The sequence below is a fragment of the Ammodytes marinus genome (genome assembly GCF_949987685.1).
Source record: "Ammodytes marinus genome assembly, chromosome: 13".
Lineage (NCBI taxonomy): Eukaryota > Metazoa > Chordata > Actinopteri > Uranoscopiformes > Ammodytidae > Ammodytes > Ammodytes marinus.
The window spans coordinates 19,744,748-19,759,893 of record NC_137217.1 but is presented as its reverse complement, the minus strand read 5'-3'; the positions used below and the strand labels follow the sequence as shown (position 1 = coordinate 19,759,893).

General features: G+C 42.6%; 3 protein-coding genes across 3 annotated transcripts; all 3 read left to right on the top strand.

Moving 5' to 3' along the window:
• On the top strand, window positions 1–1,723 carry LOC307259248 (protein S100-A11-like; the record flags this gene model as incomplete). Its single annotated transcript, XM_080039017.1, has 2 exons — window positions 1–129; window positions 1,589–1,723. The coding sequence occupies 2 exons, from the start codon at window positions 1–3 to the stop codon at window positions 1,721–1,723; spliced, it is 264 nt and encodes an 87-aa protein (XP_079895143.1).
• A 920-nt stretch (window positions 1,724–2,643) lies between these two features.
• On the top strand, window positions 2,644–7,451 carry LOC307260169 (protein S100-A16). The gene is made up of 3 exons (XM_080040325.1): window positions 2,644–2,802; window positions 6,680–6,801; window positions 6,945–7,451. The coding sequence occupies exons 2-3, from the start codon at window positions 6,682–6,684 to the stop codon at window positions 7,098–7,100; spliced, it is 276 nt and encodes a 91-aa protein (XP_079896451.1). The 5' UTR covers window positions 2,644–2,802; window positions 6,680–6,681; the 3' UTR covers window positions 7,101–7,451.
• Window positions 7,452–10,017: 2,566 nt separating this feature from the next.
• LOC307259178 (protein S100-A1-like) lies at window positions 10,018–11,010 on the top strand (the record flags this gene model as incomplete). Its single annotated transcript, XM_080038929.1, has 2 exons — window positions 10,018–10,179; window positions 10,846–11,010. The coding sequence occupies 2 exons, from the start codon at window positions 10,018–10,020 to the stop codon at window positions 11,008–11,010; spliced, it is 327 nt and encodes a 108-aa protein (XP_079895055.1).
• Between the last annotated feature and the right edge of the window lie 4,136 nt (window positions 11,011–15,146).

Genomic DNA, 15,146 nt, shown 5'->3' with positions numbered 1-15,146 from the left:
ATGGAGTCTGCTATTGGCGTGCTGGTGTCCCAGTTCAAGACATATGCTGGCAGTGATGGCTCTGCTGACACGCTGAGCAGAGATGAGTTTCACAGACTGGTCAAATCGCAGCTGCCTAACTTTGTCAAGGTATGAATACACAGTGATGCATGTAGTGTAGTTGTATTATTGAAATACTTGGGTAAAAAATAAATAAAAATAATTACAAGCATATATACCTTTGCTCCATTGTGTGTATTCATCAGTTCATTATTTGGCTTAAATGATGATACCATTGATATGATATTCTAAGTTTATTTATTTTTTGCATCGACAAATCCCATTAAATTAAATCCAAGACCAGATCCAAGTGTTTACAAAGTATAATAGAGCCTTTTTACTTTGTGTCATAGGGCTCCATTGTTGCCCAACATGTATATATTAATCTGCAGTTGAAAATAGTCCCCAACTAAATGCATTTTTATCTCCTTTTTTAATAACACTTGCTTAAAGCTATACAGTGCTGAGTTGTTTAAGGGAATCACTTAGCCTTATTCTAATAGTAAAATAATGTTTATGGGGCTGATGATCTTAAGTAGGAATGAATGGGTTTGTTGCTGAGAGCCATAGACGGGCTTGGGGATTTTGGAAAGTATTTAGAAGAGCGCTGTTGTCTTTTCTGTGGGATTAGTTAAAAAAATCAGCAAAACAAAAAAAAACATAGAATAACAACATCCTAATCTGTAAATTGGCCAAGGAGTGTACTTAGAAATATACTCTTTAAGTCTGCTCTAGGCAAACAAGCTTTGTCATAAGGGCGGATTCATATTGAAATTGGTGTCATCTGGATGTCACATTGGCTCACTACGCTCAGACCATATAATTAACTGTTAGTCATACTAGTCCTCAAAAGGCTCCCTCTGTTCGTTGAGGAGGGCGCTTTATAATGCATGTGTCCTCACTTTACTTCTGAGTCAAAAAACGATTTGACAATATATTTTGTACTCTTTCCACTCCTGCCTGTGACCTTGAGCAGGAGTGAGCCATTACATCTCATGTTGGGACAGGACATAACAGCACATTTAATGAAGCAATACATTTTGTCATAGAGGAAAAGTTGCCACCCTTCAGAGACTTCTAAGCTTCACTCCAGCCGTGACTAGTTGCTGTTGTTTTGTCTGCACTCTGCACCATAGCAGGATTACAGAAAGAAGTAGTTATTGAAAAAAAAATCCAAAGCTGCTTTTTCCAAGTGTGGAAAATTCCATTTGACTGTTGTGAAATAATCACAATGGCCACTAGATGGTGACAGAGCTGCAGATCCTTGTGCCAAACCACCTTCTGCTGATGTTGCATGAATTATTTAACCTGTGTGCGTGCCATTGGTGTCAGGTTGCCCCTGTCTCATCGCCACACACACACACACACACACACACACACACACACACACACACACACACACACACACACACACACACACACACACACACACACACACACACACACACACACACACACACACACACACACACAATCGTCGTTGGTCCACACAGACTCTCACTATTGTTTTATCTGAACACATTTGATGTATCTTTGTGTTTTGCTGCAGAATGCCAGTGACCCCGCTGCCGTTGACCTACTCATGGGATCATTGGACGAGAACAATGATGGAGAGCTCAACTTCCTGGAGTTCTGGCAGCTGATTGGGCTTCTCGCAAGCAAACATGGAGGGTTTAGCCAATAGAGTGTCCTCAAGATACTCTGTTATAGTTGTGTGTGTCACGGACTTGTCTGTGCGCCATACAGTTTGAAGAAATGGGAAAAAAGCCAAATTGAAACCACGCTACATTTTGTTTCTCAACAGCAAAAGGTTGTTCTTATTGGTCCTCTTCTCACACCGTGTTCTCACCAACAACTGCCAAACTGGCACAGTGTCTTGTCACAGAATACTAATGAAAAAATGTTGGCAATATTAAAACCAGTCCTGTTTCCCAACACACACACACACACACACACTCACACACTCATAGCTGCTTGTGCTCACAGGAATACGAATGAGTTGCAGAGTGGGAATGTATTTTCTGGAAACTGAGAATGTGTGTGTAAGCACTGTGTACTTCTGGCTTTGTCTGACTCTTGGGAAAACACACCTTGTGGTGTTTATCATCTCCCTCCAGAACACAAACAGAGGTGTGGTGTCTGCTGAGGAAGATTTTTAAATTGTTTAAAGCTGGTTTTAAGATCTGAATAAAATGTACAAAGGTGTTTCTTTTTTCTCTGCTCAGAACTTCACTTGTAAGTTAAATCTAAAGTTTTCTTTTCAGTGAACACTCTATCTTTTCCATTATTTGCACAAGTGAGTGAAGTTTCAGGGTGTGGCTTGGATACATCTGTCAGTTGGGGAAAGCTTTTATCACACGCGCCCTGTTCCTACATGTTAAAATAAAGTGTGCTGTGGTAGAAGAAGAAAAAAAACGCACAAATTAAACACAAAAGGTGAAAACAGTTATCAAGGCGACTCATGAATACTTTACCTCTTTTTTCTTGAACAACGGAAACGTTTGTTTCATGATGTTACTGAAAAACTTTTGTGAGTTTCTCAAGCTGCGCCTCTTTCCACATTCCTCCTCTCCCAGGCACACGCCCTATGACAATGAAAAAAAAAGAAAAAAAGTTGGCTGGAGAGAGGAGTTAAATCACGGGAAAGATATGTGTTGCTGGTTAATCTTGCTCAAGACTGAGGAGGATCTGTGAGAAAGAGACGTAGAGCAGCCTCAGCAGTCAACTCATTTACTTGCCTGTTATTTTCCTGTCCTCCTAACGGTGAGTCTGCTTTATTCTTATCTGAAATATTGTGCTTCGCCTCTCCGTAACTTTATTACGCATTAGTCTAGGGCCTAGGCTTCGTAACTTTTTTTTCATGGTAAAAAAAAAAAAGCTCCGTTAATCATATTTCCTCCACTCTGTCTTACATGTGCCATAATTAGCGAGCGTCTCTTATTATCATTACGCAGCTCGGTGGCCACATGGATCAGGTTTTCCTTTTTGGTAATCTAAACCCAATCCCTTTACACTTCCAGGGAAACAGGAGTCTCGAGTCACGTTTACTTATTTATTTGCCGTGTGTCAGTCCGGCCTCTGGTCCTGCCTGTATATCGCTCTACAAATTGTCAGGATTAGTTTGGGCTAAATGGAAATGTGGAACACGGGCAAGCCCCAGCTGTCATCGCACGGCTGATCTGCTGTGTGGCATATAGCCTATGCGCAGAGAGGCCGTTTTTTGCCCCCGTTGGATTTGATGACGAGGGTCAAAATGTGGCTTTAATCCGTCTGCATTATTCACGTTATGATAAGACTCCGGTAGAGAGACTCGAATGGCTTACACCCGGTGTAGTTAACAGCGCGGAGGAGATAGCGACAAGGGCGATGACAGGTAACATGCTCATGGTGGAAGTGAGTCAGTCACACTGTCACACATAGCGCAAACAAACACGACCAGGGTGGAGCTGGTCTCAGAGGGCTTAATCATTGCTCGCGAACTATCCATTGCCCGCGCAGGGTAGGCTACTGTCTCGTGTAGCCTAGTTTGTGGTAGCGCAATTATGTTAAAGAAAAATAAAACGTACACTCTGAGATAAACAGCCACAGTACATGTTGGTGTGTTGGGTGGGTCAACTGGTTTGTACTTGTCAAGCCTTACAGCTGGTTTCGAAACACACTGACTAAATCCGACAATTCCCACGTTCCCTAACGTTTGCACAGTAGCCTAGAATATACTGTAGGCCTATATAGGCCCTAGGCCTATTTATAGTGATAATTGTGAAGTACCTTCAGTTCCCATTAAATTAAAAATAGAAAGACTAATAGGCATAATACAAAGTCATTCATATTATTGGATCCTTTACCTTGTGAATCCTATTGAGGTGGGAAACCTCCTTTGCAAGGGAGACCTGGCCAAGAGTGTAGCACTAAAAGCTAAAATAAAGAAGAAGGAAAATATCAAACAAATAACAATATGCTAAAATATGCTATTGAGACAAACAATGGGGTCATTTAGTGTTGTTGGGTATTATTATACATAATAACATATTCCCTCATTTCCCATTGCATAATGCTCCTCCATAATAACATACTAGTTTGAAACCTTAGAGCTCCATCGCAGCAGTCCAAAATAGTGTTAGTTTCCAACATGTGGGATCCCTGAAGGGGCCAACACGCTTGTAAGAAACGAGATAAGAAAGTATAAAATCCCTAATCCCTGTCACTTGATATTGACTGGGTAGTTTTACAGCTTTGGTTCCTCGGGGCAGCTATGGCCATGTGCTGACAGCCTAGTATGTACTTCTCAGCAGCGCTGGTCTCAGTCAGGCCACCGCTTGCTCTTATCAGGGAAACCTTGCTACATGTTCCTCTCTGCCCATTAGTAAATCTGTGGGATTGATGTATCCAGTTCTGACCATGGCCTTTCTTGGTTTCATGTTTAGCTCATAACACTCAGAGACAGAGACGTTAACGGATGGTGGCCTGTCAGGCACTTCAATGTATGGCCTGTACAGATATGGACACACACACACACACAAGACACCTGTCTGCCTTTTACCACCACCACCACACTTATGTGAGACTTGTAGAGGGTATTGGGAAGGTGTTGGGACAATTACAGGAACCTATTAAATAATAATAATGAACAGCATGCTGATGACAGATGCTCAGTTGTATGAAGGAAAGAGTTTCACCTCTTCACCAGTTCACCTCTGTGTGCATGCAGCATGTGTGTGTGTGTTGGCATGGAAGGGAGACATGAAACAGAATCCAGGGTTTAGGTGCCTGCTCTCACTCACCCCGTAATTAGGTTAATGCAATTGAAGTCCCAATTGGAGTTGTCCTTCTTCAGGTGTGTGTGTGTATGTGTGTGCGCCTATCTCTCTGTATGTCTTTGTGGACCTCTTTGTGTGTCGGCCAGTGTAAGTGCATAGTGTGAGCATTGAGGTGTGACATCTCTGTGTCAGATGGGAGATTTACCAGCGTCTACGGTTACTCCGACAACATGTCCACAGGCCACCGTACCCATCATCATTACCTGGCCCGTAGCTTGCCCGCTGCCCTCCAGGTAGTTTCCAATACACACTGTAAAATCCTGCAGCAAGGCCTCCAAGCCCACTGCTGTGCTACTTATCCACTCTACTCAAGTATCTGCAGCATTTGTTCAGCTCTTTTGTTTTCTGCGGGCAGTCGCCTTTGAAATCCTGTTTGTTGAGACAACAGAATGCTAAATGGGAGCAGAAACCCAGAGAGACCCCTCTGTTGGCTGAATCATGTCCAGATGCATTAGATTGCACATGCGCTGGCCACACACCGTAATAACGTATACAGACATAACCTCCTCTATGCCCCAGTTCCATATGGGAAAATAAACAGTACAATCAATCTTCATAGTCTCAATGCCATACTGCAAACCAATATAGCCACTTTAATAGTGTACAGCTCTTGCAGTCAGTATCCAAGAAGTCAACATACTTGACACTTTTTCTTCCAAAATGAAATAATGCAATACAAGTGATGATGGATGGCTGTCAAACTGTAACTGTGTTCAAACAGGTTTTTTTTCGAACTGCAAACTTTGACCCCGAAAGTAAAAAAATAAATAATACATCAGTTTTGGTTTGTTTTTGAGATCTTCTTGAAGCTCTCTTGTCTCCTTCCACACTTTATATGCACATCCCCTGTTTCATTTGTCCATTGCATGTTAGAGACTATGGACGAACAAAGGTCTTAACTAGTAATAAGTGATGGAAAGGAAACAAAACGTCATCTCAAATGTTCAGCCGAGAAGTTTGCGTCACATGTCTCTGAGATTATCTCAATAAGGGCAGCATTGCAGGCTAGTTTAAAGTGTTGGTTCCCTGCTTTGACAGTGTTTGACAGTTCATACTGGAGCACTGGAGCAGTGTGTGCCTACAGTGTGAGGTGAGGGTGTTCTGACTGCAGCAGACGGGCAGCTGGCAGTTATCTGAGCTGGTGGCCTCCCTTTGGCTTCTGGGGATCAGATGTCCACCGTCGGATATCAGAGCTTCCATTGTGTTTACCTCAGAGACTCCCCTTCTCTACAACCTTCCATCACTCCCTCTCTTTCTCCCCCCCCCCTCTCTCTCTCCCTTCCTTTCTCAGCCCCAGGTCCCTCTCGACTTCCTCTATGCTGACATCACTCAAGTGTCTCACCCTACTCACTCCGTAACCATTTGATTCATATAAAAAGTCAATTAACACCAAATAACTCAGCAGTTAATCATCTCAATGGCAATTTGGAAAATGTAGCTCCAGTAATCACTTTTCTTGCTATTTATATGCAAAATATTGCTTTTCTTAACTGAACTTTTCTAATTTCGCGTCCGTATTTTTTTCAATACGGACAAGAAAAATATGACACATGCGCAGTATAAAGTGAAACCAGTAATATAATCACACAATCACATTTTGTGCGTAGCTAAATCAAGTAAGCCCTGCACAAACGTTTCAAGGTCATGGTGTACTCTTTTCTGCTAAAATGAGCCTTTTATCCACCCAATACCCAATGTAAACACATGATGGAATGGTTACCACTCAGCAAGATTTCTGAGTGTCTGAGATAGGGCCATATCACTCCTTGTCATTAACATTCTATTTAACTTTTTGCATTTTGTCCTTCTCTCTCTCTCTTTAGAAATGGAGGCTGCCATTAAGACGATTGTAACCACATTTTTAAGCTCTTCCAGAGGGAAGGATGACCTAAGCGGGAAATCCTTCCAGAAAATGGTGAATAAGAACCTCGGCGGCATCATGGAGGTAAGTTTCTACGTAATCTTTTTTAGCTGTTCTCACCGTTCGCTGTGCGCAAATAAGCCATCAGTGTGTATACTTTTGTTTTCCATGCCATATTGCAACTAGCAATCATCCCCTTCTGCTTCTGTCTCTCAATTTGATTTCAGGATACAAGCAGCTCCTCTGCCGTTAAGGAGATGCAGCGGGGACTGGATGCAAACAACGATGGAAAGGTCAGCTTCCAGGAATACCTGACTCTGATTGGCTATGTGGCGGGCAACCTCAGTCAGAGCAAGACCGGAGCCCCTGCAGAGGCTCCATAACTGCTTGTGAAGAAAGCAGCAGCATTTTGGTGGATTGGCATATTGACTCGCTATTTGTCTCAATTTTCATCTGTTCTCATTTCCAGAATTTTCCAGATTTCATGTAATGTAATACATTCTTTCAAAACACAAATACAACCAGTTGTATGATGCCTTGAACAACCACCACTATGTCTGTCCAGATCAACCCTTGTTTTTCCCACCATATTGATCTCCACTGTCATAAACACATTGAAGGACTCTGAGCAAGGAGTGTCTTTTTTTTATAGCAAAGGATACTAACTGTATTTTCAAAATAAAAGCTTTATATATAAAAAACAAAACTGTGTGTAGGTTTTAATTCATCTTTCTTCAGTAGCATTTGCATCTTCCAACATTTTATAATTGCTGATGTTTCCTAATAATGTCCATTAAAATGAATCTGAAAAACTCTGTGTGTACAATGACTTCTCCGATACGGTTTGACATTGTCCAACAGGCACCACTGCAAGGATACCTGCTCCTTCCATTGATACCAGAAACACTTGCTAAATATAGCCGTGACATACCTGACTAGTCAAACTCAGCAGTCTTTATTTGCCACTGCAACCAGATCCTGACACACAGTATACACTTCCTATTGTCCACTCTGCAACACTATACAAATACACATATGGTGCATACAAGCGTCCACACACACACTGCGCTGCCCCACTCACTGACACAAAATACTACAGCAACAACGCATAAACAAGAAGATGCACTTACCGAGATGTCAAATCAACGATGCGTTACATGACAGATGATGGTCCTTTGCATTAATGTTGATGTTGCATGCTTTCATAAGTAAGATCTCCTATAGATCATTCATTCATGAGTGCATGATTATATGTTTCTCTGTCATCCATTTATTTACTCTTTCATTTACTTGTCATGCCCTTTGGCGCTAACTGTGTCTGTAGACGCATGGGCAAACATGCATTTAATAGTTCAGGTAATTTTTCCACAAGACTTGAAAGAGTGCGGTTGATTGTTTTTCATATTGTTCATGCGTCTGTGAAAGTGTGCAGGTGTGTGTATCCTCGCTTTGGCCTGTTTGCCTCTGTGTGCGCTTTGCAAAGTCTTTGTTTTGGGATTTCCTCAGCATGGCTGCCAGGTGTGATGGCTCCATTCATCGATGCCACTAATCCCTCGGATACTGTATCAGGCATGAACCCCCCCTGATTCTCCTGTAAGCATCCCACCCCCTCGCAGACTCTGTTACTCTTTGCTGCTTGAAACCAGACACATCTGGAGTGTTATCAGACAATCCATCATAGTCTGGTGACTCTTTTTATTCAAGCACTCCCTATGAACCTCTCCTTTGTTTTAACGTGAAGTGTAAGATGGTTGCACAACAGGGTAGCAGCATAATATTGTCACAATTGCGGGTTGAGGCATAGCATGGGATATATCAATGTGCTAATGAAATGCTGCTGGTCCGGTTGCATGTTGCAGTCTTCCTCCATGTCTATCTATCGAATAACGACCACATTTAATTTTTGCATCAGGGCATTTGCGGTGTGTGCTTGCTTTCACATTATGGGTTTATCAATTTGCTTAATGTCTTGCTGTAGTTACAGTACCATTAGTGTTTGGGGGGGGGGGGGCAGGTGGATCCTTCTTGTGTTCACTCAGCCGTAACAGGTGTCCGATGCGCAAATAGAAAAGGGGGGAGAGAAGGAGGAGGGGAGCGGTGAGGAGGAGGAGAAGAGGAGCAACAGGGATAGGTGGGATGGGTGAAGTGAGGGATGTATTTAAGACGTCGTCCATTCTCATCCTGCTCATCAGTCGCTTTTTTGCCTTCTCTCTCTCTGAACCTGACCACCAGGCCAACACACTCCTCCACTCAGGTAAGAAAGTAACACAGAGGGCAGGCTTCAGCGCTGAAAGCCGTGTCTCTGCATTTCTCCAAAAGGTTGTTTCTGTTTTGTTTTTTTACTTTTAAACAAAGAGATTTAGGATTTCAGCTATAATGCACAACCTGGGACGGCCTGTTTTAAACATCAAAGAGGGAGACAGCTCTCTGTTTATCTTCTTCTAATAAGTTATGGAATCTTGATTAATGTTGAATAGAGCTTACCAAAAATTTCTTTCCGATACAATTTTTTTCATGAGACTTGGACCATTGTGGAGGAGAGTGGAGAGTGAGGAGAGTGAGCCATTGTAATGTGTGACTGGCAGTTAGGACATGTCATCAGTGTTCAAAGGTGATGCAGGTCGAAGAAAAGGCAAAGAACGTACACCTGTCTCCGGTGCATTGTGCATTGCCCCCCCCCCCCCCCCGGGGAGGGGGGGGGGGGGCTAGGATCAGTTTTCCATTTTGTTTGTGTGTATCTCCTACACTCCTTTCGGCTGTTTTGCCAGCTTCCAGTTACACTCTTATCAGCTGGCTCACATGTCCGGCTGCTGACTACGTCCTGACTCCCAGAGGTCCTCTCGCCGGGGCAAAAGCAACAAACAGATTGAGGGTCAGTTTATCTGTGGTCAAATCTTATCGGACCAGAGTGGGCGGGGAAGGGAGTAAACCCATCCTGATGAGGAAATAGTCAGAGCGACTTTTACTCCGAGGCTTTGCAGGGGTTTCCGACTTGTCACTAGATAGAGAAGAGGATTTTTCTATAGCTATCTCAGTGATAGTAGCCTGAGTAACCTATTGTAGCTTAAGATTCAGTTTTTTTATGTGTGTTTGTCCATGCATCTAACATTATGGCTGTCTGTGTGTCTATGAACACAAAAAAAGAGAAAGAGTGTGTGCATGCAATTGTGGGCTTTAACCTGTAGACTTGGTCCTCCAGGTTTCAAAAGAGCAAATGCTGCAGGCAGGGGCTACTGAAATGGGGCTGCTTTCTTCTCCTCCTCACAACCCTTTCCTCTTATTCTATCCTTCTTCTCCAGAATGTCTTTGCCCGACATGGAGAACGGCTCCACCCTGGAGAACGCCATGCAGCTCTTGATCCAGACCTTCCACAAGTACTCTGGAAACGAGGGGGACAAATTCACACTGAGCCGGGCTGAGCTCAAAGAGATGCTCACCACAGAGCTTGGCAACTACCTGGGGGTAAGGAGAAATGGTCACACAAATGTCTGGGCCCCTGAAAAAAGGTCTGGTCAGACCCTTTTCTCTTGCTTTTCTCTTATCAGTGTGCATGCGTAAAAACATTATTAGTAGGGTCATAAGCCCTTCCCAGGTCCCTCTTTTTTTCTCATTTATTTTCTGGTTTTATGTTCAGGTCCTCGCATCCCTGAGAAGTCCAGTTCATGTTAGCTAGAATATATTTCACTTAAAGGAGCTCTGAGGAACTTTCAGCTTTGGTCAATTCTTGCACCCCCTTAGTAGTGTTTGTACTATGCCAGCTGCAGGGGGAGGGACCCATGACAAAGGCAAAAAGAAAAACTATGCAAAAAATAGCATTCTTTGCACTGATGGTCTTGTTTGCTGTTACATGTCATTTATGATCATCCGAGGAAAAATTATACTGTTTCAGAAATAATTAAAAGTTCTTCGTAGCAAATGTAAGTAAAAATATGTTTGATTTAATCTATGGTTAATATTTTGGTTCGAATTAAAGGTCAGCTTAGTTAGGTTGTTGGCCTGCAAGGACAATGCCATTCTTAGTTGCTGGGCCCTAGAAAGCTTTTCCCACTTTGCCCCACTCATATGGCGCTTAATTAGGATCCCTTCCTCTAATAAACATTTCTGTTCATATATCCTCGCCTCATGCAGAACGCCCAGGATAAGGAGGCAGTGGATAAGGTGATGGGAGACCTGGATTCCAACAACGACGGGGAGGTAGATTTCACTGAGTTCATCATTCTGGTGGGAGCCCTCACTGTGGCCTGCAACGACTTCTTCCTGGAGTTCAACGACAAGCCGGAGAAAAAGAAGTGAACACCTCCCCCTTTGGCACCAATACCAGTCCACTCTGTAAAAACCCACACACGCTCCAGGGAGGAAACAGTTAACAGTACAGGAGGGGAGACCTGCAAAGAACATCCTGTCATGGACTTCATGTGCACAAATACACACATGCGCACAAACACACACACACACACACACACACACACACACACACACACACACACACACACACACACACACACATACATATGATTAATTGTCACTTCAGCAGTAGATTTTTGGGTATTTGTGTAATGTGTTCTGCAATCAGTCCAGTAATTATTGCTATGTGAAAATCTGGAGAGTTTATGTCTGTTTCAACGGCCGTCAGTGTGGAATATGTGAATATATCTCTTCCTTTTTCCTTGTCATTCATTTTGTAACACATTTAAGCAAAAGGAATGTCTCCCTGGAAAGAATAAATGTGACCTTTAACTCAAACAATACAGTGTTGGTTGTACTCTTATTACGGCACAGAGGTAGAGTAAGAACGCAGCCAGGAATGGGCAGCAGGTGGCAGCAACTGGCCCCTCAATCGAATCCAGCAGTTCTGACAGAGCATTACTGCATTATCCTTATATTCACTTAAAGCCACTACGAGTAACATTTAAATATCTTTAAGACAGCCTCATGTTTCCTCTGATAATCATAAATTACCTTTAACAGCAAACGAGACCATCAGTGCAAAGAAATACGTTTTTATATAGTTTTTATTACTGCATTTGGTCTGGTCGCACACCCAGTCCGATTTTCGGTTTGCGCATGCAGGCTCTATGGTCACATTTTCGTATTGGTCGCAGATGTCAGTGTAGCGCAGCAACGCGATTTGAGAAGCCTATCCGTCCAGGTGAGCGGGAGCCTTGTTTGAGACAGTTATTTGTTGTCATAATGACTGATAAAGGGGCTGAACCATCAAAGAAAAAAAAGAAAATTCATTGAAGAAAAGCTAAAAGGGAGAGTGGTAGACGGGCGGGACGAGGGCGTTGCCAAGCAACGTGTACACAATTTCACTGGAGTGAACTAGACTGCAGTGTTTACTTTAATGAGCGGTACTAAAACAAAGTTTACTTTGCTTCACCATCATCAGATGACCATTATTCATCTGAAATAGTCATTATTTACAACAACATAAACACATTACCTCATTGTGATCCATACTAACAGCCGTCTCTCGTTCATTCGCTTTCTGTGAGGACACGTAATCTTTCAGCTCCGTGAGAGAGAGTAGTTAGGTGATACTGCATCAACTCATTGCAATCAGGTGTGAGTGGCTCTGACTGGCATTAGTTGATGCAGTGTCACTAACCACTCTCACGGAGCCGAAAAGAGTCTGTGTCCTCACACTTTCAACACACGGACATGCACTAGGCTATATATTGCGTCCTAATCATTTGACACTCGCACGGCCGGCACGTGGTAGAAAACAGCTTTATGACAGCTACCGCTTTTGTCCAAAGGGGCCGCCACTGACAAAGTTACTAGTGGCTTTAATTCCAGCAGTGGATAGACAAAGACCAGAGCAAGATTTGTCAATGATTGGCAAAGAGATATGTTATATTAGTGAAATGCAAAGAGTGAGAGATAGTAGTTGGTCTCTGTTGCAAGTGACGAGTTACCTGTGTTGTGTTCAAGTTCATCAAACCTTTTTTTCTGAATCAAAAGGTGAATATTTCAGCAAGTTCCGACTGTACCTACGTCCCCGTTTTTACAGCAGAATTATGAGAACTTGAAGTGACCTTGGCTGGGCCCTACACCCATGATTGTTTAAAAAGCCCCGCTTCCTAGAAGAAGAAAGAAAAAATAACATTTGGTACATGTGTGTCTGTGCGTATATAGAAAGGAAGCTACCAGCCTCAATGTTAGAAAGCCCGGAAACGTTTCTTTCTTTCGTTCTATCCTGTGGTGTAAGATTAATGGGAGCTTGGGGGTGTTAATTTTACAGGCCATGAATTGCATGTGACTGTGAAAGAGAAACACATACCACACACACACATTCTTTGATTAATCTGAACCTACAACCTTTATTGGACTGGTTAAAGTGTGCACAGGAGCAGATTTGAGAGAGAGAAAGTGAGAGATGGGGGGAGCGTCATGAGGGAGGAAGTGAGAAGAAAGGAAGGAGAGTTGAAAGGTCAAAGAGAGAGGAAAAAGAGTGGTCAGCAGCACTTTGCCCGCATGGAGCCGTGCGGCCTACAGTTTTCACAGGTCTCTGATAGGCTTTTCACACTTGTTTCGGGCTCTGTTGGGGATTCCCCCTGGGTAATACCAAACTCCACAGAAAGAAAGAAAGAAAGAAAGAAAGAAAGAAAGAAAGAAAGAAAGAAAGAAAGAAAGAAAGAAAGAAAGAAAGAAAGAAAGAAAGAAAGAAAGAAAGAAAGAAAGAAAGAAAGAAAGAAAGAAAGAAAGAGGGACAGCTCCCAGTCAAGGACTGAGCCGAGCAGCAGACGCCACACGGTCGCAGAAAGCCGAAGGGAAACTCACAGCGAGTGACTGAGGATCAGACCCAGTTTTATAGTGGCTTTTCTATGCAGTTACAACACTAACAGTCTTTTGTCTCCGTCTATCCCGCTTTATTCCTCCTCCCTAGCTGGATTGTGATTGCAGTGGTATAAATGTCCTGTCTTTGACTCTTTTGTTCCTCCGGAACATCGTAAGGTCAAAAACATTTGTACTATGAACCGTTAGGTATCCTTTTCTTTTCTGCTTATGATATTGCATCTGTGCCTTGTTGCTGCTTAGGTGATGGCCATTTAGTAATTTCTTGTCTTGTTTGCTGAAAATTTAATTCCCCACTCCCTGCATGCCTGAAATTTTGCTTAGACCAATCGGCAAGTCTGATGATTGGCTGTGTTTAAACAATGTAGGTTATTCCTATTCTAATTTAGATTCAATGTCAGATTGAGGAGAGAATTGCAGAGAAGTTGCCAGAGATTAATAGAAGGGAGGGGTAGACGCACTTACAGTATGCCCTTTTATGCATTGCATCTGACAGATGTGATAATGCATACACATACGTACACATACGCAATCACACATGTATACATATGCTCTGAACATTACATATTGAAATATGAAATTACATATATTAATACAGATAATAGCTTCATTTCCATGATAAAATCACAATCCTCCCTCCATATAATTGGATTTACATGTTACTTTTTTCTGAGCTCTGAATACTCCATCTGGGTGATAAATCAAGTTTCACTGTTCATCACATAGGAGGTCCTATCCACCATCTTGGCTCAGATTCCCCAGTTTCTCTGGAGCTAGCCACATCTCAATGCAGCTGAGCACTGTGGCACAGCAGGCTGCTGCTGCTGCTCTCTACTTAATGTGCACAACTCTCTACGCAAAAAACTGTCCATGCATAATCTATTACTTTGACCCATTTGACTTCCATCTAATAACACAACCTGGCTCTTCCTTTAATTCAAGTCCCCCTTATGTATATGTTTTCCATCACAATCTGTTGCTTGTGCACATATCATGTTAGTGTGCGCGTCGCAGGCTGTGTGGTACAGTTTATATATCACATTCTTGTTTAATCTATACAATCATACAACCCACCATAGCCTCTCTTATCAGCAACAAACCCTTGCACGAGTTAACAGATAGCGAAATCTTAATTAAATATTCCTAATGCTATGCTGTGGTAAGCCACTATATGCTATGATAAAATATATTGAGTCCGTTCACTGACGTAGTGGATTTCTTGCAAAAATAATATAAATGTATAAGAGCCTTGGTATGAATCTCCCTTCCCTTTCTGATAAGCTCCCATTGACATCAGTCAATATTGTGAATGAGTAATGTTGTAGTTGAAGGGCGGGCAAGTCACATGTCAATTATACAGTCAGCTTTGAGAGGAAAGTTGGCCCGGCGTAAGGTTTGACAAGAGTAAATCAAAGCATCCTCACTCCCTGGCAGGCTGCTGAATAGGAGAGCAGGGAGGCACCTTCCCACCAGAAAGGGGAGGTCAGTCCATTAAAACATCTGGACAAAGAACTGCAGGTAATAGAGTATGATGGTGTTTCTGTTTTCCCTTGTTTTTCTCCCATATAAGAAAAAACGTGTTGTCCTTTTGTAAAAATGTTACTATAAAGGTAATGGGGGCGTGATTTGCT